The 21,222-nt window shown below is 45.4% G+C and overlaps 2 protein-coding genes and 1 long non-coding RNA gene across 8 annotated transcripts in view; 1 reads left to right on the plus strand and 2 right to left on the minus strand.

Moving 5' to 3' along the window:
- The window catches only part of PPP2R3A (protein phosphatase 2 regulatory subunit B''alpha), a 30,338-nt gene extending 27,232 nt beyond the window's left edge, over positions 1–3,106 (minus strand). For all 4 annotated transcript variants that reach the window (XM_077930049.1, XM_028730793.2, XM_028730794.2 and 1 more), the window contains exon 1: positions 2,005–3,106. The gene's annotated coding sequence lies outside the window, so the exon portion shown is untranslated. The remainder of the gene's footprint in view (positions 1–2,004) is intronic.
- Positions 3,107–5,696: 2,590 nt separating this feature from the next.
- LOC144327982 (uncharacterized) lies at positions 5,697–8,037 on the minus strand. The gene is made up of 2 exons (XR_013393175.1): positions 7,421–8,037; positions 5,697–7,044 (listed from the first exon to the last, which is right to left on the minus strand). It is a non-coding gene; the product is annotated as an uncharacterized LOC144327982 (long non-coding RNA).
- Positions 8,038–8,108: 71 nt separating this feature from the next.
- The window catches only part of ARMC8 (armadillo repeat containing 8), a 52,983-nt gene continuing 39,869 nt past the window's right edge, over positions 8,109–21,222 (plus strand). For 2 of the 3 annotated variants that reach the window (XM_028730796.2, XM_028730797.2), the window contains exons 1-2: positions 8,110–8,341; positions 12,963–13,039. In XM_028730796.2, the coding sequence (XP_028586629.1) occupies positions 8,297–8,341; positions 12,963–13,039 (122 nt within the window). In that variant the 5' untranslated portion in view covers positions 8,110–8,296. Of the gene's footprint in view, positions 8,342–12,962; positions 13,040–21,222 lie in introns of all 3 variants that reach the window. The other variant, XM_028730798.2, reaches the window with a different exon arrangement.

Below are 21,222 nucleotides of genomic sequence, written 5' to 3' on the forward strand. Positions count from 1 at the left end.
GTAGACAAATCTTCAGTGTACTCCTGCAAGGCCTCGCAGTGGCGACAGGACTTGACAGCAGAAGTGGCGGTGGCCTGCAAGGACTCGCGGCAGTGACAGGAGGTGACGGCAGTAGTCGCATCCTGCGAGGCCTTGCGGCAGTGGCAGGAAATTCCAGCAATATTAGTGGCAGCCTGTGAGGCCTTGTGGCGACACAAGCAGTGGGGCTTGCAAGGCCTCACCATGGTGGCAATAAGTAGCTGAGGCCTGCAATTCCTCCTGGCAGTAGTTGGAGGCAGTGGCAGAAGCTGTGGCAGCCTGCCTCAGCAAGGCCTTGCAGGCTACCTCTGCTTCTGTCTCCTGCCACCACCGCAAGGCCTTGCAGGCCACTACTGCCACCGCCACAACAAGGCCTTGCAAGTTGCTGTCACTTCTGCCACCGCCGCCCACTGCCATGACAAGACTTCACAGGCTGTTGATTATTGTGCCACTGCTGTTAGGCTGCTTTTGCTTCTGCTGCCTAGCAGGCCTGCTGGAAGTCCCAGATTATTTGTATTCACTATGACTCATCATCGTATTTTGGATTATCCTGAATACCACTATTATTAGGTAGCCAAGCTTCAAACCAAAAGCCTTATTATTATTATTTTTATCATCCATAATAATAATAATGGACAAGGTGGGGCACCTGCCAAAGGCCCACAACGTGGCAGAGGACCCATTGCTAACCTGAGATGCTGGGCCAGTTTCCCACTTCTCAATGGGAGAGTTGCATGGCAGCAGCAAACATCTGGCTCCTCCCAGCAGCTTCATATCAAGAAATGAGGCTGCCCCAGAAGCTCCAGCAACATTCACAGGGACTTCTTGTTAAAGGTCTATTTCTTGTTGGGTGGAGTGTAGGAAGAAGTAATGTAGCACATTTATTTTGAGCCCTGAGGGCTTCTTCAATCACAAGGGTGTTGTTGCTCAGCTCCTTCTTGGCATCTCTGAAGCAGCGAAATGGGTGACTGTTCCAGAGGCTCCTATGATATCATCAGAGCCTCTAGGGCGATCATACATGTCCTAAGTTGAGATGCCTGCAAGGAGCTGAGCAACGGCTCCATCCAGCTCCAAAAAGCCCAGGACTCTCAGAAAATATTCTCTGTGGCCTCAAAGCGGCTCTGTCAAGGGAAAATGGGGACTTTGTTTCAGAGAATTCTGCAAGCTGGGAGAGACGCCTAGGAAAAGCAAAACAACACTTCTGCCTCATCTGCACCAAGGGAGATAGTAGTAAGGAGCACGAAAAAGTTGCAGCTCTCCTCCAGCCGTCCCTCCCATTGAGAACTTGCCCAGAGTCCTTGCGCTATATAGGTGGGCAAAAGGGAGACCTGGTGCAATGAGAGAAAAGACAGCGTTGGTGTGTGAAACGGAGCTGCAGAGTGTGCGTGTGCGTCGGAGCAATCACAGGATTGTGTCAAGAGGAGACCCAAAAGCAGAGAGTGTAAAGGAGGTAGAGGAAAGGCAGGAAGGGAGCTGCGATGGGCGGGAGGAGAGGGAGAGAGAAAGGAAGAAAGAGAGCGGAGAAAGGGCGCAACAAGAAACGAGCTGCAACCACCGTGCCCCATGGGTACCTGTGCCCGAGGGCCCACCAAAACCTGCAGCCGGCCCTGACCGAGGGGCAAATCGACGGCGCTCCCCCGGCGTTAAAAGCGGCTCCCGCTCCCTCCCTGAGCCTCGGCTGTCACCCGCTCGCCCGGCGGACGCAGAAGCTGCTGGGGACAGCTGAGGCGCCCGAGCGGCGCGGAAGGCGTTGGGAATTATTGAGGTGCCTCTTGTTTCGGCCCCGGCCGCTCCCTCCTCCCCGCCTCCTGTCCCACCGAAGTAAAACGCAGCATGGATTCAGACCGCGGACGAAGCTTGGGCGTGGGGGGGAGGGAGGGAAAAGCTGCCTCTTTGGCGCCACTTTGCCAAGTTGTTGAGCGCAATTAATAACGAGCAGTTGGCCGACAGCGCCTGAGGCGGACGGGACAGTAGCTGAGCACCTACCCGCCGCCGGGGCGACTCCCTCTCCCATCGTGGGGCGCTCTTCTTCGGATGCAGCCCTCCTCCTCCTTCCTCCACCCTCCTCCGGGCCCAGGGAGGCTCTGCCTCTTTTCCTGTCCCTCCCGCGCGACGAAGGGGGCGCCCGCCGAGCGCGCTCAAGTGGGACTGGAGAGGGGAGGGGAGAGGCGAAGGCGGCGGTTCCCTGCCAAGAGAGGGCCGGGCCACGGGTACAGCATAACAGAGCCCTGCCCGACTGCAACTTCGTGCTAGGGACGCCGCCCGCCCCGCATAGCTCCCGCCTGAAACTATTTCGGTGTCCCGTGCCTTAAGCCCCAGGCGGCAGTGGGACGACGGGTGGGGTGGGAGAGACTTCTGCAGCCGAGCCCCGCGTCCTCTTCGCCCTGCTCCGTCCAAGGGAAACCGCCCTCTCGAGGGCCTTGAGGATTCAGACAAGCTGTTCTCTCGGAGTTCAGGCTCTTAGGTGGGCGTTGAAACAAAAGGCCAACGCCCTCGATAGCAGAAAAATGTGGAGTTCGCCTGGAAGCGCGCTCTGCAGCAGAGGAAAGTTTCGGAAGAGTCGCGGCGGGCCTCGAAAGATTCAGAAACCAGGAGGGGAAGGAAAACAACTCGGGTTTTTCATTATCAGCTTCTAAACCACATGACTCTGGAGTTCTGGGTCCAGATTATGGAACCCTTGAGTCTGGCATCTGTGAAATGCCAGCTACAGTTTCCTGACTCTTTTGACTCCAGGCCTGTTCCAGAAGTGCACCCGCCCTATGCTATTTGGCTCATACTTGCTTGACTCACCGCACCCATCTTGTGTACTCACTCATCAGCTCCTTCCCCATAGGGCTGGAATAGGCTCCTGGTTCTTTATTCCATTCAGTGGTGTGAGTGTATATATAGGAGGAAGAAGGAACTTGGGTTTGATTTAGCTCTGTGTCCTGAAAGAAGCTGTAGGCAAGTCCAGATCATGCATCCATGACCAATGCTCAAGTTTGGTACTTCCAAAAATTCAGTCATTCACCTAGGCATGAAGAACTGGAGTTTGAGCACCAAAATTTAACAAATAAGCATTGGGCCAGCTCAGGGCTATTGAAGTAAACCACTTGATATGCATTACATTTTATCAAAATACGGTACATGCACAAATAGAATAAGAAAAAATTACCCTTTTCAAGTTCAGTAGTAAACAAAAGTGGATAGGTGAGTAGCTGCACCTATCTTCATGGGTTTTCAGAAATTGCTGTTTGTCAGGATCTCCTGTCTAGTGTATTGTTTTTATCTCTTATCATAATTCTTAAGTTTTTGTTATATGCTGCCACTTTCCCAAGCAGTTAAAAGTTCTATGGGCAAGGTTTAGTTTCCTTTGGATGAGAGAAGCAAAACAGGCACTCTTCCAAAGGCAGCATCAGAGATAACAACTGTACCTCAGGGATGCTTCAGCCAATTCACAATCTCTGACTAGTATCCCAACTGAAACTGCAAATCTGCCTTTAGCTGACTCTCAGCCTAATTCTTGTCTGGGGTGTATTATCTTCTAAACTCGTATTACTTTCCAAATCTAAAGGGTGGATTTCAGGCCACCAGGAAGGCATCCACATTCATTAAGAAACAAAAAGACTATTTTGCTGAGGCCCTAACTTCCATCAGAGACCACTTAAAGCAAAACCAAAGTAGTAATCAAGATGAGGCAATTACAGAAAGAAAAAGTGAGGGCAAACTGCTAAGCAACATCATGATAGCTGGTTTTTTGAGAATTCTACTGGTCAGGAGGATAGCCTACCTCATTCTCCAGTTCCGAAGCAGCTGAGCAAGACAATGCTCATGAGTTTCATGGCTTGTGAGAAATTGCTACCGTAGGATCTTTTGCCTGGGGCATTATTTGCCTTTCTGGTCCAGGTGAACCAAACCATGATAGCTGTTGTGAAGTAGCCCTGCTTGTCAGTATTTCTGTCTAGACAATAGCTCCTGCTGCAGTCCAAAAATAACAAATCTAGATAGGATGTACTTGTACTGGTTTTACAGCTGGTCATAAATAAAAATGTTTTAGGATCTGTTAAGATGCTCTCTCTCAGACTATGTGTAGCAACCATCACAGCTGGTATTTGTTCATTTGCTTTACTTGTTAGGATTTCCTGTATTAGCTCTAGGTATTGCAAAATCATATAGAACATACTATGCCGGTTTATGATTTGATAGGAACTGCTATCTGTAAAGATCTGTTGCTGGAAACTCAGCTTGCCTTTCTGTTGCATAGAAAATAATATAAAAAACACCCTGTCTCAGTATCTATCTGTGGGACAGTAGCTTATTCTCTAGTAGTTCAAACATTGCAAAAAGACAGTGGCTGTCCTGGCCACTAAAACACACAAAAAGAGACCTTTTTTTTTTGGTAAGCAAAACTTTATTCAGGCAAATAACAGTACTGTCTCAGCAGCAGACACAAGGCTCAGGTGTCGTGGTTCAGAAGTTCAAGAGCAGAGCAAGAAGTTCAGAATGGGACAGTAGCAACAAAGATCTCTCAACTTTCCATGTCCTGCTCACCAAGCTTTTAAAGATGAGGCATGGCACATTCACTTGCCTTGTGGAAATCTTGGGATTGCTCCTTGGGGTCTGATCCCATGTGTGAAGGTGAGGCCCAATTCTAGGCAACAAGACTGCACCTTCCTGCTACTCACAGCTCACTCTTCCCTTGGCTGTTCCAATACCTCCCCAAGCTCTAACGAGGCTTTCCATTTGGCAGGAAAGTTGGGGAGGAGAGCTGGCACCTTGCTCCCTCTTCTGAAGGGGCTCAAACTGGGGTGGAAAGGGGATATCTCCTCACGCCTCCAGCCCAGGTTTCCATCCTTCAGTTCTCCTGTTTGTTCCTCCTCCTGCATCAGAGCCTGCCAATCCAAACCTGATCCCAACAGCACTGCAAGGCTCATGGCGTCACTTGTGCCAGTCTCGTGGATTAACAAAAATTGATATATGTTTGAATTCTGGAACAGAATCTGCCTTTTTGGTCCACATATAACAAAATATTAAAGCTGGTTTTCAAAACAAAAAACAGTAAATCAGTACCACCTTGTTAATTTGTAGAAACACCGTGTGTGTGATATGTGGGAACTTGTATGTTGTGAGAAATTGTTATTTATCTTAGTTTCATACAAATAACATTAACTGTAGGTATACTATATAATGATAGATTTAAAAACAGCAGTATAACGTTATTGTCAGTATGTCCTACCTTTTCATTTGTACTTTCTCTGGTCCACATTTTAGGGAGAATGCCCTCATTAGGCTTATGAATAGCAAGACATTATTGCATGCACAGATCTCCTACCTGCAATTAGTATCTGACACTTGCTCAGATTGGTTATGGTTGTTTTTTAACCCAACAACCAACTATTTGTCAGGACCTCCCATCTGTTTAGACACTAATTATTTAGTTCAGGGGTACCAAAACTATATTAAGTTCATTTGATTCCCTTTCTTGGGAGTAGCAAAGAATGATACCTAGCTTTCAGAAAGTTTTGCTTGTCACATTGTTGTGTCTGAACTTCAGCTTTCTCTTAAATTCAGTGGTTTGCTTGTGCCTTTCTCATAAGATTCTGTGACATAATGCATGTTGTGGGCCTTACCTGAAACACAATCTGCTTCTACAATCACAATATTGCAAAATATAGCTGGTTTTTAAATTTTTTTTTAAAAAAAATTCAGGATCTTCAATATTTGTACCAGTTTAGAAGTAGCAAAGCTAAGTAAGATCTGCCTGTGGTAATCTTATGGGTTATGGTAAATTGTTATATGTCAAAATCTCTAATAGCAAATTAGAGTTACAGTGGCTCTATAGCCAACATGGAGCTATTGAGAAACAAGAAGGAAGTATCAGCATGCTCAGAAAACCCCAAAGTTTGCAGAAGTAAAAATCTTTAAGAAAAAATACTAAAGGAGCAAAAAAACACTGCCTCCCACAATACAGACCCAAAAAGACTGAGCATGTGCTTAGTGGCCATTGAAAGTTTTAAAATTTACTAGATTTGCATAGTGCAGTAAAAATAGGTTAAAAATGGGTTGACACATCCATTTACAAAAGAGAGGAGGAAGAGGGGCCCTGCTTTGTCTTGGGATCCTGAAGACTGACTAACTGAAAATTGGCCACATCTCTGTTAGTCGTATCATCATTATTCCCTGCACCTCTCCACTCCAGGCCTATGCTAAGCACATGTTTGCAGCTGGTTTTGTTTGCTCATATGTTCAAAACTATGCTGGTTGCATTGCTTGAGCTGCTGGGGTTAATTCAAGCTAGATAGGGTACATGCACATTTTTTAAAAAGAAAAGTTTTTTGATACGCCAGATTTGCAAAAAAGCATTTAATAATTTTAGAATGTCTGCTGCTCCAAGCCAGACAACAATTTGGAATCACACATGAAGACTGCCACTTCCTTTCACCCTCTCTTCCTTTCCCACCTCCTGTATCTGCAAGGACAAACTATAATAATAATAATAATAATAATAATAATAATAATAATAATAATAATAATTTTTATTTATACCCCTCCCTCCCTAGCCAAGGCCGGGCTCAGAGCGGCTTACAAGCAATAATAAAAACAAGTTGAATGATTACAACTTAAAAACAAAATTAAAATACAACATTAAAATAATGAAACATTAAACTTTAGTTCTAAAACAGTTGTTTGTGGAAGAGTTCTGTGCAAAAGGGTTTTATTTTTTATTTTAAATGACATTTTTGCTGGTAGCTGCTTGTTTAGTAATAGCTAATTGTTTGCATTCTGCAACAGTCCTGTCAATAGACTCATGCTCAAATGCAGTCTGCTGCTCTGGCTTAGAAACAGACCAGCCAGATCTGGGCAGCCATACAGATGATGAGCCCTTTATCGTTTTAGAACACCTGGCACCTATCTATTCCTCTTCCAGAATCCTACAATTTCAATCTCTGTGCACTCACCTGAGAGTGAAACCTATTAAACAGTGGGATTCACTTCAGAGTAAGAGTGCATGATTGGAAGGGATTGTGTTCTCTTTCCACTGTTGGCCTATCTCTAAAGGTAAAGGTAAAGGTACCCCTGCCCGTACGGGCCAGTCTTGCCAGACTCTGGGGTTGTGCGCCCATCTCACTCAAGAGGCCGGGGGCCAGCGCTGTCCGGAGACACTTCCAGGTCACGTGGCCAGCGTGACATCGCTGCTCTGGCAAGCCAGAGCCGCACACGGAAACGCCGTTTACCTTCCCGCTAGTAAGCGGTCCCTATTTATCTACTTGCACCCGGGGGTGCTTTCGAACTGCTAGGTTGGCAGGCGCTGGGACCGAGCAACGGGAGCGCACCCCGCCATGGGGATTCGAACCGCTGACCTTTCGATCGGCAAGCCCTAGGCGCTGAGGCTTTTACCCACAGCGCCACCCGCGTCCCTGGCCTATCTCTGCTACTCATCAAATTCTTTATCATCTTGCTTGTGTACTGCATATGAAACAATGTACCACAGGGCAAGTTACTGTACTGTAGTTGTATGTTGTTCCTGTATTTACATGAAAACTAATAAAAATTATTTGGGGGGGGGAAATTCTTGATCATTTTTCCTCCCTTGCTCATCTAGTGTTGATGCAGCCCTTTAACCCAGTCCATGCCACTTTTGTACAGCACCTAATCTGTCTAATCATAAAATTTAATGGGATGTATAGATTCTGAAAATTACCGTGCATGTAACCATAACCAAGGAACACCGAGTGAAAGTCAGTGGAGGCGTTTATAGGGTTATGGTCCGGGGTTGGTGAAATTCTATGTCTCTCGCACACAAACAGCGATAGCTCAATTCTTCCTCCCACTCACTTCCAAGGACAGATTCGGACAGGTGGTTTCGACTCTGCGCTGCGCACGCGCATAAGCAGGAAGCCTAGTTAGCCTCCCTCCGTCTCTCACTGACCCAGCGCCGAACCGTCTCTAAAAGTAGAGCTGGCGCGTAACGATTCTTCTTCATCCTTAAATTCCGCAAGCAGGTGGGAGTAAATCCATCTACTTCCGGCAATAATCCCGCCCACCACCCCTCCCTCCCTCCCCGCCGACCAGTCCCCGTTGGCGCGTGCGCAGTGTCCGCCTCACGGAGAAGCAGTTTGTTTTTTTCGTTAGCTGATTCGAGCCGAGCGGGGCGTACTCGCTTCTCCTCGCTCTCCTCTCCCGGCGATGTGGCCGCGCATGGCGGTAGCGGCGGCGGCGGCGGCAGCGGCAGCAACAGCAGTCGTGGCTCCGGCTCTCGCGTGGGGTTGACCGGCTAGCACTTCTGGCGCGCACCAAGATGGCGTGTGTGTTGGAGACGCCGCTCCGCATGAGTGTCTTGTCGGTGAGTGGAGGCCTGGGGCGGCGCGGCAACGGCGGCAGCCGGAGCAGCCGCCGGTCCCGGGGAAGTGAGTGAGGCGCGGCGAGGCTTCCGTGGGGCGGCTCTCCCTTACCTTGGCCTGGAGGCGGCGGGTGCCTGGCGGGGCGAGCGAGGGACTGCCTCCTTAGGTTGCCCGCCGCGGGTCCCGCCCTCGCTGGTTGCCCGTCCCGTCCTCGCCCTCGCCTCCCCCCGCGGCCTCGTCTTCGCACTGGCTCCCTTTCCCCTTGGCGGACGTCCGTGGGAAGGAGAGGGCGGCCGGGGGTGGGAGGGAGGGCGACGGCTAGCCGTGCCGCGTCAGACCACTTCTGCGTTTAATCCCTGCTCAGATGTCACAGGCATGATGGCAACCGGCCTCGTTGGATTCTTGTGGGAGTGAATAGCTTTCCCAGCTGCATTCTTTTCCTGTGCTACTTATGGCCTTGCGTGGTTATTCCTACTTTTTAATTTTTACTGTACTATTTCACAATGCACAAAAGGAAGTCCCCATTGCAACGCGACTGTACCCTCTAAATGTAGCATTATTCAATGCACACTCTGCCTTCGTGTTCTCTTGCCCATGTGCCAGGTTCATGAAGGTCCTGCTGCAGCTGTCCAGTCTTAGTGGAGGTGTACTGTGTGACTTAGGCATCAGTGCAAACTTGGCCACTTAACTTGTTGGACTTGTATGTCCAGATCTTTTAAAGAAAGTTTGTTCCAGTTCCAGTATCCCAGTTTCAATATCCATCCATAGGGATGCTGACTTTGTACAAAAACTGACAATTCCTCCCACTTTTACCCTGAAAAGAGAGGGGCTCTCTTCTCAGTAGCTACATGTTCTATTGCTTGTTGAACCTTATGCACAGGAAGTGAGTTGTGGTTAAAACCAATAGAAATGAATGAATTTAAACTAACTTACCTGGATTGAGGTTTGTGTACAAGCTTTCTTTCAACTCACCCAAGTAAGAAATTGAATTGAAAATTTTGATTACATTTGCCAGGGGCTGGGTCAACTTCTGTCAACTTGTTCTGTTCCATCCTGGTTTGCTGTCTCTTGCTTGTGTGGACTCATTTATGATTCCATTCTCATTCCCTGGCAGCAGTCAGGCTTGATTACAAACCATATCAAAGTTTTTTACTCTTATGACAAAAATGCTACAATTCTCTTGGATCTCCCTCTTGAATTAGATTGGGACAGAAAGCATTGCCTAGTTTGGTAGAAAAAGAAAAATATTTCTTAATTGCAGAAAAGGGTTATTACCTAATGTAGTGATCTTAACTTCATTTTGATAGTTCTTATGTGTAAAACAATGCTTGATCCAAGCTAAAAACCAGGGCAGTCAAGTTGAACAAACTTTGTAAAACTTTTAAACTTAGTGTCTCATAGTGTCTTTCTATGATCTAGTTGAGATTACTGCATTCCTGCATTGCAAGGGGTTGGACTAGCTGAGCCTTGGAGGTCCTTCAAACTCTGCTTCTATGATCTGGATGGTGAAACCCTACAATAAGAGCAGTTTGCACAACATTCCACATCTCCTGCAAGATGTCACGGGGTGGTACAGTTTACAAAGTGTTAACCGCACTAAACCTGTTAGTCTCTGAGATGCTGTACACTTTGTTCCTTGAGACTATTGCAGATCTTCCATTTACTTGATGCTTTTTCACTTCTGGCAATCTTGGTACATATCTCTTCAAAGAGCAAAAATGAGCCATCATTTACAAATTGCTACCTTAGACAGTCAGATGGAGGCCCTAAAAGTTGCAGACAAGTATAATTCAGGTATTCATATAGCCACCTTTACAGGTAAGTATCAGCTTCAGAGAAATAAATAAAAGCTTAAGTTGAATTATGGGCAGTTTTTATTAATGCTAAACTTAATAGTGCTGCTTTTTCTGTCAAAAGCTTTTTGTAAAAAATATCTATAAAACACCTATCTGCATTGAATAGGCTAGTTTCTGTCTCCCTCTCTCTATTTTGAAGTCTTATCCATCAAGGTTGAGCTTGTTGGTCAGTTATTGGGAGAACTGGATAGCTAATGAAGTTGCCCACATAGATGGAGAACTGCTACTTGGATTAAAAGATTTGGAGAAAATCTCTTCTGCTGCTGCATCCCAAGTTTTCTGGATAGTTCCACCTCAGAATCCTGGCAGAACCTTTTATCTTTTCCTGCTGCATAGCAACAAATTGGAAGTCTAGAAGCATTGTGGTGGCACTCCTTCCACTATGAGATTGTCTGCATTCCTGTGGATCTTGCTCCTCCACCATAGGTGACAGGAATGAGAATTGGGGTGAGGGTGTTTCCCCATTTTCTCTCTAGGCTCTGTTATTACAATATGGGATTAAATGACTATTCAGTAGGTTGGCTGCCCCAAGGTGAGAGAGCCTGTTGGTGGAACCAGTCTCTCTCTCACCCCCACCTCCACAGGGTGAGAGATGGCAGGGGAGTGCATATACCCTAGGTAAGAGATAGGGTTGGCTTGCTTGTTGGAAAAGCACTATACAAATATTAAATAAAATTCAAAGAGCACTTTGATTTTAGGAGTGAATGGGCTCATGTATGTAATAACCCAATAAAATCAGATTCATAGGCAGCAGCACCAAATGCTGAAGTGCTAGCTCTAGCAAGTACTAGAAAATATTTTAAATTTGTAATGCCAGCTTCAGAGTTTTCCAGTTGCTTCAGTCATCAAATGTCCCATTCTAGTTCATGGCACCTGAAAAGGGAGATGCACCCTGGTATAAGTACAGGTAATGGTCAGACTTAGTGTGTGAAAGATAATAAATAAAGAAGATGATGGAGTTGGAGATATTGTATGCTGAAATCAGTAGCCAACTCCTCTGCTCATGCTTGGTCTTGAAAGTATATATATGAGAGCCATGTTCATATTAATTATGAAAGGAAAAAGTTATTTCCACATTAACGTTTTGTCCAGAATCTTTAATTTCTTGGCAAAGAGATCTAGTCATTTGCTGGGGAAAACATTGGGTTTTAAGTGAAACTGGAGTATAATCTGTATGCTATTGGCCAATGGCTTTAAACTGTGTTCTGTGGAAACCCTCCAGAACTTATCCCAGATTCACCTATGGGAAGATCAGTAAGAAAAAGCTTGCCAGCCATAGGGCTGTGCAAGAAATTGCTGGTATTGAAATGGCATCGAAATGATATCCTGATAAGTGTTTCAACAAGGCAATATACCTGTGAACAAAAGGTGGAGACTTGACAGCTTCCCGGGGGTAGCTCAGCTGAATGGATACTTTGCAGGTACTTTGCAGGCACCAGCTCTTTTGTTTTGTTTGCTCTCTCACTCCTCCCTACCTCCAAAGCCCTCCCTCAAACCAGCAAACTCTATCTTTCACAGTCTCTCCTTGCTTTGTTTGCCCTCCCCTTGCTGAGAAATAAGGAGAGTGGCTGTCTGCAGCCAATTTACCTGTAACCCCTTGCAAGCACACAAACCAACTCTTTAAGCCAGGGGTCAGCAACCTAAGGCCCATGGGCCACAAGCGGCCCACGGGGACCATTTAACCAGCCCTTGAGCCACTCCCGAACCGAGCCACCCGCTCGGTGAGTTCCCGCGCACTGTGCTAAACTGGCTCAGTGCAGCGTGGGGACTCGCTTCTGCGGCGCCAGAAATCGCGTCTGCACAGATGCCGGAAATCGCGGGTGCGCACAATCCAGCCCAGGGAGGGATTTCTGCTGCAGTGAGCCAGCCCAGGCGAGGTAAACCTTGCCGACCCCTGCTTTAAGCCTAACTTCCTCCTCTCACCCAAAAGAGCCCATCTAATTATGCAGAGCCTGCTAACAATCCAGGAGGAACTAAAGTGCAATCTTGAACAAGTTGCTTGGATTTGTAGGATTTCCATCTGACTATACACATATAGAATCTGACTGGAAATGCAAATAAGCTAGGAAATGTTGACAGACTTAATATCAAACTAGGGGTTTAAAAAAACCAGCAAAAAAGCAGGTTACAATGTTATTTCTCTGCAGAGCAAAATGTCTTTAAGATGCTGGAAATACTTAGGCACATTCTGAAATTAGTTCTTCATATCTATTCTGTGAACTTGGAAAGTACACATAGGGCTTCAGTTGAACAGTAGCTCACTAGTGGATGATGTTCATCTAATAAATCTGAAAGCAATATCTGACTATTTCTGATAATTGCTTATAACTAAGCATGGCTCCTGAGTGTCTATAATGCTTGTGCTTAAACTGGCATAGGTTTATATTTCTTACAGGAATTATTGTTAAGCATAATGGTTTATTTCAGTGCAAAGAATCAAAACATGCTCACCGATGTATTTATAAATGGGGTGATATGCAACACTGTGAGCAGAATTCCTGTCCTCCCTTGAAGCCCCCTACTAGGTTGGTGTGTGGGGTCTGTATCGGGGAAGAGAGGGAGGGGAAGGCCTGCTGCATGTGCAGAAGTTAGTTTCACTGATGGTCAGGCATTGCCCACTGTTTTGTGAGTTGTTCTGAGCTCACATTTGTTGGAAAATGCATACAAAATACTCAATTAAATCAGTGTGTTAGCTTCCTATGTATTGTTGCTTCCTTGAGTATTTAATTTTAGAATGCTAAATGTCTGTAAATGTCTTTGCTTCCAGGAAGTCACGGCTAGCAGTCGCCACTATGTTGACAGATTATTTGATCCTGATCCCCAAAATGTCCTGCAGGGTGTCATGTAAGTAATATCTACTTGTATGTTATCTTGCCATTAGTTCTGTGGGTTTGTGTGAAGCTTTTCCAGAGCTTGCTTTTACAGGTGTATAGCTGTGCATCACTTACTTGAAGTGTTACTGATGAAATGTATTTTGATACTACCTTCATGTAGAATAGGTAACAATTCTCTTCTTTACTAAGGCTGCAGTACCGACTGCATTGAAGTCAGAGATATTTACTTTTGAGTAGATATGGTCAGGATAACACGTTTTCTTTTGATAGTATGAAGGTCTCTAAGTTACTTTTTGAATTGTATTTATTGCTTTATCTTCCAAGCCTGATAGAAATCTCCTTCTTTGCTGTCCCATGCTAGTACTCACATGCACTTGGGATGAGAATCCCTACATAGAATATTTTAAAATACAGACACACTTATTGCACTTTGCAATATGGATGCAGCTGTAAGCAGCCCGGCCATTTCCAGGGGAAGAAAGCCCCACACTGCCGGCCCTCTTCTAGCCACAGGAGCGGAGCTGGCTAGGGTTGGAGCCAGGTTTTTCTCCTCCCGCCTCTGCAGCTAGGGGGGCCTGGCTTACAGTAGTGTAAGCATAACTTTTATATGCACTGGGAAACAAAACCAAAAAAAGCCATTTGGGACAGGGAGCTCATATATTTGACACTCACACAGGATCCTTCTCATAATGCTAAACTGATTCAGCATACAGTCCAAATGAGGCTAATGAGGTAAGGCTGTGGTGTTGTTTTTTGGAGACTCTGATTTATGAAATTGATTATTATAAATAATATACTAGCACAGTTCAGACACAAGAAGGAAACTATGGTTTCTTCCTCTGTTGTGAATTCGATATGGCAGGCCTCAAGCTTTAGCATCTCTTTCACATGTCAGAGAAGGAGAAACTATTCTTGCATTCTTTTCCTATACCCTCCAAATCATGTGCTCTGCAATTTGTTTGGTTCTCAAAGTTTGATATTTATGACTCTAGAAGCCAAGCATCATCTTGGTAAAACAGCATTGCCTAGTATCCACTAGTCCTTGCTTCTGGAAAGGTCTGGATGCTTAGGACTGTGTCCAGTACTGCAGCTCTTTTATGTGTTCCGTGGGGCTTTCTCTCCCTCTCTTGTCACCTTCATCCCCTTGCACTCTGAAGATAAGTGCCCCAGTGTTAGGAACGGCCTAGAACAGATTTTATAGACCCCAGCCGGAGTGGGGGGCGGGAATACAGAAGTCCTTTTTCAGCAGCAGAACCCCACAGGTGCAGCATTGGACAGAAAGATTAAACTTCAAATAAACGATCTTTAAGAAGATAGAATTTTTCATGCTTGTGGGCATGGATTATATTATATTTCTAGGTTGTACAAAGATACTTCTTAGTAGCTATCCAATGTATATTTATTTAAACTATTTTTATTCAGTTCTTCAGCCAAAGAAGGCTCCCAGAGTGGCTTACAAATATCAGCAATAAAACAGCTCCTTCCCTCAGTCTTGCAACCTAAAGGGCATGACACACAAGGAAAGGCGATTGGGTGGGAAGGGGGGTGGAAGCTAATTCTGCCACCATTTGTTAGCTAGCATTCTTGCAGTTACCATCTGAATTGGAAAGATTTCAGTGAGAGGTTGAAACAAAAGTTGCTGGTCTTTTCAGAACAGGAAAAGTAAACCAGGAAAATAAATTTCTCAATTTGATTCTTGATCTGTTAAAAAATAATCTCACTCCTGCAAATAACACTATTACACAAAGGAGGAAAACTAATAGCATATGTGACTGAGGATACTATGTCCCCCACATGATTTGACCCATAGCTTTCAAATGAGTAATGCTTTCAAGCCATTCCATGAGCTTTGCTGTGACAGGCCAACTCCATCAGTCCTCTCCCCTCAACTGTCACCTTGGGGCAGCCATTCCATTGGGCAGCCTAAGTGGAAGCGATAGGAAGCAGAAGGCTCATTCCATCAGCTTTGCTGGAGGTCCAGCTCCATCAAACACCTTCTGCCCCTGAAATTTGCCAGGAACAACTGTTTAGAAATTGGTGCCTGAGTTTTGATTTTGATTTTCCTCTTCTTTCCCTGCCTATGTGTGTTGTTGTGTGTTTTTTTAAGATTGGAAGCCCATGAGTAGGGACTGTCTTGTTGGATTGTATTTAAACTGGGAGCCTTTTTGGCTGAAGAGTGAGGTACAAATGCCCTAAAATATATAATCTTCTGACCCTTCTCCAGCTCTTTATGCAAATCTCAGAACAATTCAAATGCTCCTCTCCTTCCCAAGCCTTGGACTTTAGGTAGTTACAGCTGTTTTAGTATATTAATCTGTTAGCCAGTTTCTCCAGACACTTTAATAGGGGATTAGTGCATATACATCAAAATATGTACCTCTGGTAAACTGACAATGTAAACTAGTTTTGTGGCAGGTATGCTGAAATAAGGTGATATTTGTCAGCTTTCGTTGCACTGAAATGTTCTGTGATTGTCAGTAAAACCGAATTTCCTACTTTGGAGGTGGAAGCTTCCCTGTTTGGGATATGTGATAGTGCATGCTTATTAATCTATCAGTATAGCTATCCTATAATGAAGATATTTATATGGCACTATTTTTTCACATCTTACGTGTATCTTATCTGTAAACTTGGGAGTGTAGTGTCTTAAGACCACCATGTCCTTTTCTCTGAACACAGAAACATATTTGGCATTTGTTGAGCACTTACAAGATTTTGTCCATAAACATTTGAATAGTGCAATCTTTTCTCTGTTGCCTTTTCTTGTTCTGTGATTTTGGTCATATGTGTGTGTGGAATTCTGTATGTTTTAGTGACTTACTGAATTCCAAATTGCTATCCTCATGTGAAATTCCATCTGCAGAAGTAGAAAAAAATCTGAAGTAGAACAAAAATTGCAGTACATTGGGGAAAAATATTTCTATTTTTTATCTAGAAGAGATTGTAATCACTTTCATGACCAATGACTTTGTTAAATAATTTGTGTATATGCCATACGGCTATAAAACTAGAAAAGTATTACATATGTTATCATTTCCCATTTTGTGATGGAGTAAAAATGGTGGCCACCCTTCTCTAAGGTGGATTATTGCTCTAAAATCCTTCCCTTTTGGTTAAGCAAAATAGCCTTTAGGACACCACTTTGATTTCACCTACATTTAGCTGTCTGTGTTCCAAAAACAAAGCATTTTAACTCTTAATTGGTCTAGTTGGAACCCTTTGCTCCAAAGATTTTCACCTGTGAGCCTTCGGAAGCAGTACAGTGGTACCCCGCAAGACGAATGCCTCGCAAGACGGAAAACCCGCAAGACGAAAGGGTTTTCTGTTTTGGAGGCGCTTCGCAAGACGAATTTCCCTATGGGCTTGCTTCGCAAGACGAAAGCCCATAGGGAAATCTCCGGGGACCTGTTTTAAATTGCTGGCGGTCGGGAGCAAAGACTTTCGCCCACAGCCGGCCTTCAGAAGAGGTCCTGGACCTCTTCTGAAGGCTGGCGGGGGGCAAAAGTCTTTGCTCCCCCCCGCCTGCCTTCCCGGGACAGCGGAGACTTCTCCGCTGCCCCGGGCGATCTTAAAATGCTGGCGGGCGGGAGCGAACGCTTCGCTCCCGACCCCCAGCATTTTAAAATCTTTGGGCGAGTGTCTGCAAGCCTCGCGCGCCCGGCAGGAGGTCCCGCCGGGTGCGCGAGGCTTGGGGCGGCAGCCTGTCACCCGAAGCACGGGGAGCCCTTCGGAGAGCTCCCCTTGCTTTGGGCGAGTGTCTGCAAGCCTCGCGCGCCCGGCAGGAGGTCCAGCCGGGTGCGCGAGGCTTGGGGCGGCAGCCTGTCACCCGAAGCACGGGGAGCCCTCCGGAGGGCTTCCCCTGCTTCGGGCGAGTGTCTGCAAGCCTCGCGCACCCGGCAGGAGGTCCCGCCGGGTGCGCGAGGCTTGGGGCGGCAGCCTGTCACCCGAAGCACGGGGAGCCCTCCGGAGGGCTTCCCCTGCTTCGGGCGAGTGTCTGCAAGCCTCGCGCACCCGGCAGGAGGTCCCGCCGGGTGCGCGAGGCTTGGGGCGGCAGCCTGTCACCCGAAGCACGGGGAGCCCTCCGGAGGGCTTCCCCTGCTTCGGGCGAGTGTCTGTAAGCCTCGCGCACCCGGCAGGAGGTCCCGCCGGGTGCGCGAGGCTTGGGGCGGCAGCCTGTCGCCCGAAGAACGGGGAGCCATTCGGAGAGCTCCCCTTGCTTTGGGCGAGAAGTCTCTGCTGCCCCGGGCGATCTTAAAATGTTGGCGGGCGGGAGCGAAGCGTTCGCTCCCGCCCCCCAGCATTTTAAAATCTCCCCGGGACAGCAGAGACTTCGCTCCCGCCCGCCAGCATTTTAAAATCGCCCCGGGACAGCAGGGGCTTTTAAAATGCTGGCGGTCGGCAGCAAAGCCCTCCTGTCCCCGGAGCTTGCGGGGCGGGAGGTGGGAAGAAGGGCTTTTTTTCCCACCGCCAGCCTTCAGAACAGCCTTCTGAAGGCTGGCAGTGGGAAAAAAGCCCTTGTCCCCCCCCCCCCCAGCCTTCAGAAGAGGTCGGGGAACAGACTGTCCCCGGACCTGGTCTGAAGGTGGTTTCCCTAGGAACGCATTAATTGATTTTCAATGCATTCCTATGGGAAACCGTGCATCGCAAGACGAAAAACTCGCAAGAAGAAAAAACTTGCGGAACGAATTAATTTCGTCTTGCGAGGCACCACTGTATTCATGTGCCGTATTTGCAAGTGCATATGAGCATAGCTTGACTGGATCTACATTCTTTAGGACTGCAAAATGCTTTGTTTGAAGGTGTCACTTTGGTTTAAATATAATGTTATGGTTTCACAAGGTGACTACAACTAATTTTACTTGAGTGGAGCTGTCAAATTACTTTTTAAGATGGGAGGAGGGACTGCCATGGGGAAAGACTACAAGGATATATTTTATTGCCAGTAGGTAGATATTAGGAAATGTATATTGCAGATAGGTTTTGTAATGAAGCTTATAGCACTGAATGCAGAAGCAGATGGCTTCTGTTCACCATTCTTTAGCAGCACCTGCCTATATCTAGTATGCATTAAATGCCTCCATTTTCTTCGCAGAATGGGGAGGAGTTGGGGGATGCATCTCAGTTTGTGCCAGAACTTGCAATCGTCATTTTTCTCTTAAATTGTACTTCATACTTGTGCAATGGCCATTCTGGCTTCATCAGTATACAGAATAGAGATTTCTTGCTGTACTTAGCCAGATAAAATTGTGTTTGATCATTGGTAAAACTACTGTATATCTGTCAGGAGGTCCTACACACAAGTAGGAATCCAGCAGAGACACATGCCCGGCTGGCATCTTCTCTCCCTCCTGGTCAGTCGTTCGGAAGACTCAAAGTCTTTCTCCAGCCCAAACATCACAGCGGCTGATGCTTCAGAGGCATCAGCACACTTAGGAACAGCAGAGTATAGGCAGTCAGCGTAACAGACTCAGTAGCGTAGCATTTTGGCTAAACTACTTTATTTACATATAATACACTCAGAGCATTCTAACTCAGCTCCTTCCTCATCAGCTTCAAACAGGAAAGGGAAAGAACAAAGGATAAAAATCCTACATCATGGAAACACAGTAATAAAAACATCCTGTCTCCGTCACTTCCCACAATGTGGAATGAAAACATACACCGTCATGTGATAAAAACAACCCCATGATTGCAACACGGGGAAAGAATCCTAACAATATCCTGGTACTTCCTTCATCTCCTTTGATATTCAGATCCAGAATGTATTTGATCTTTGTGGAATTCTATCACATAGGAAGAAAAGGAACTCATTCTGGCCACATGTCTTCCATCATCTTCATGGAACAAGACACAATTTTTCCTTTGTTATCTAGGTCCCGGACCCATAGCAAGCTGAGGGTCCCAGAAACAAATCCTGTTTTAGCCATGAACTCAATAGTTGACTTTGAACGAAGTAATATCTAGTGACCTAGTTGCATATGGTGAGATGCAACTTTGCGAATGTCCACTCAAGCAACACGGCTTCTCCTTCCTGCTCCCAGCTCCCTGCATGCCCCCAGAATCAGATTTGGAGGTTTAGTAGACCCTTGAGCAGATTTTGGGAGTACATGGGGAGCTGGAGAGGGAAACAAGAAACTAAAGTCCCATTGCACAAGTGAATTTCTGTTGCACAAGTGGGCAGACATCATTGAATGTCACCCATAATATTATCAGTATTGTTACTATTATCCAAAATATAACATATTTATTGTATAACATATTGTATAAAATATAATTTTAAAGTCGGAGATAAAAATTAAAGCAGTTAAGTGTAAAACTATTTAATAAATTTCTCAGCTGACATCGACATATCAACACACCTTCCCAGTTACTGATACAGTTGTGCATAATCTTGCACCTTATTACAGTGGCACCTTGGGTTAAGAACTTAATTCGTTCCGGTGGTCCGTTCTTAACCTGGAACTGTTATTAACCTAAAGCACCACTTTAGCTAATGGGGCCTCCTGCTGCTGCTGCTGCTGCTGCTGCCGCCGCGCCACCAGAGCACAATTTCTGTTCTTATCCTGAAGCAAAGTTCTTAACCTGAGGTATTATTTCTGGGTTAGCGGAGTCTGTAACCTGAAGCGTCTGTAACCCGAGGTACCACTGTATTCTAAAACTATATGAAATTTATGATAATCAAAAGCATTGTTCTGCTTGTAGCATGGGAGGTAGTATGGCTCCAAAGAGCAATTGCTGGGAATTGCAATTTTTCAATTTTGGCTACAACAGTCTCTAGCATGTCACGGGCTGATTTCAGATTACAGGACTCCCTGCCCATGTGTTCCCCTTCTGCTGGGATTCAAAAGTCCCTCTATAGGTACCATGTGGTTTGGGGGGGCCTCGGTATCAGGGCGGATGGGGTGGGAGTGAGGCTAAGAGTATTGCTAGTGAGTAACATTACTTTCTCCCCCTGTGGTTGGTGGCCAGGGCTGACCTACTTCAATGATATAAAGCTCATGACTGTTGCAAATTATTCAAAGACTTGCAGTACAGGGCTTACTCTGCGCACAGTGGGACTTCCTTCTTTGAGGCTTTCTCCCTTGAAAGTGTGTTTAGTTTTACAACCTTAATCTCTTTAATTCACAACTCTACGAAATTTAGCAATGGCATGCTAGAAAATACGTAGTCGTTCAATTGGAAACTTTAGCACTGTAATTTTGTTATTAAAATATTTACTTAAATCTAAAACTGATGAACTTTTTCTTCCAATCCAAAGATGAGAAAGCTTTCAAGTAGGAAACAGTTACTAAGTTAATAAGGTCATCATAAGAGATCAGTGTCACCTTGGGGAGTTAATGTGATATCATAGCTAAATGTTCATCTCTTTACTCAAAAGTGTGGAAAGACAGTCACTTGAGCATTCTTTGTTGCTTCTGCATAATATTTGAAGGGGTATTTGAATTGTACTATCAATTGTTTTTAGAGGAACAAACGGTGTTGTCGTCCTCTAAAATTCTTATCACTTTATTTGGTTCCAAAAGATTAATTTCTTTTCGGTATCAAATTGACTGATAAAAATATAGAGAGAAGTAGGCAAATAGCCTTTCTGTAAATGCAGAAAAGGTAAGATGATGATAGGAAATAAGTCTACATTCACTATGTTTGAATTGAAGTTGGAATGAGGAAATTGCTGGAAGAGACTAGAAAAGGTTTGAGGAGAGTAGCTACAAGTGTGTGGTGCTGCATCATAAATATGATTGAAAGTTGATGGTTGGCATAAAGATTAGCATCAAGGAAGCTTTGTATGACTGTAATTTCCACTGAGGAAAATATTTCAGTATTTCATTCTACTTTGGTTTTAAATTCAAGACAAGATAGGTTCTCATCTTATTACATATTTCCTTTCCATTTTTTCATTGACTGTGCACTGACTCTGTACATCCTTATTTTCTTGATATTGATAACTGTCCTTGTCAATGATTTCTTCACCTCAGCTCACCCCAGTATGTGAGAATGAACATCTCTGTTATTTAAATAACTGGGTCACAGAAAAATACCAGAGATTCAAATTGTTACTGAAAGTCGTGGGGACTGTTGCTTGGGTTTTTTGGTTTTTTTTAGTGCTTAGCTTTTTTAGAGACTATTGATTTTGGTGGAACTAAATTCTGCAAAATTGAGCCCTTAGTACCTCAGCATAATTTACTAGGGTCT

This window comes from Podarcis muralis, chromosome 6, assembly GCF_964188315.1.
Source record: "Podarcis muralis chromosome 6, rPodMur119.hap1.1, whole genome shotgun sequence".
Taxonomy (NCBI): Eukaryota; Metazoa; Chordata; class Lepidosauria; order Squamata; family Lacertidae; genus Podarcis; species Podarcis muralis.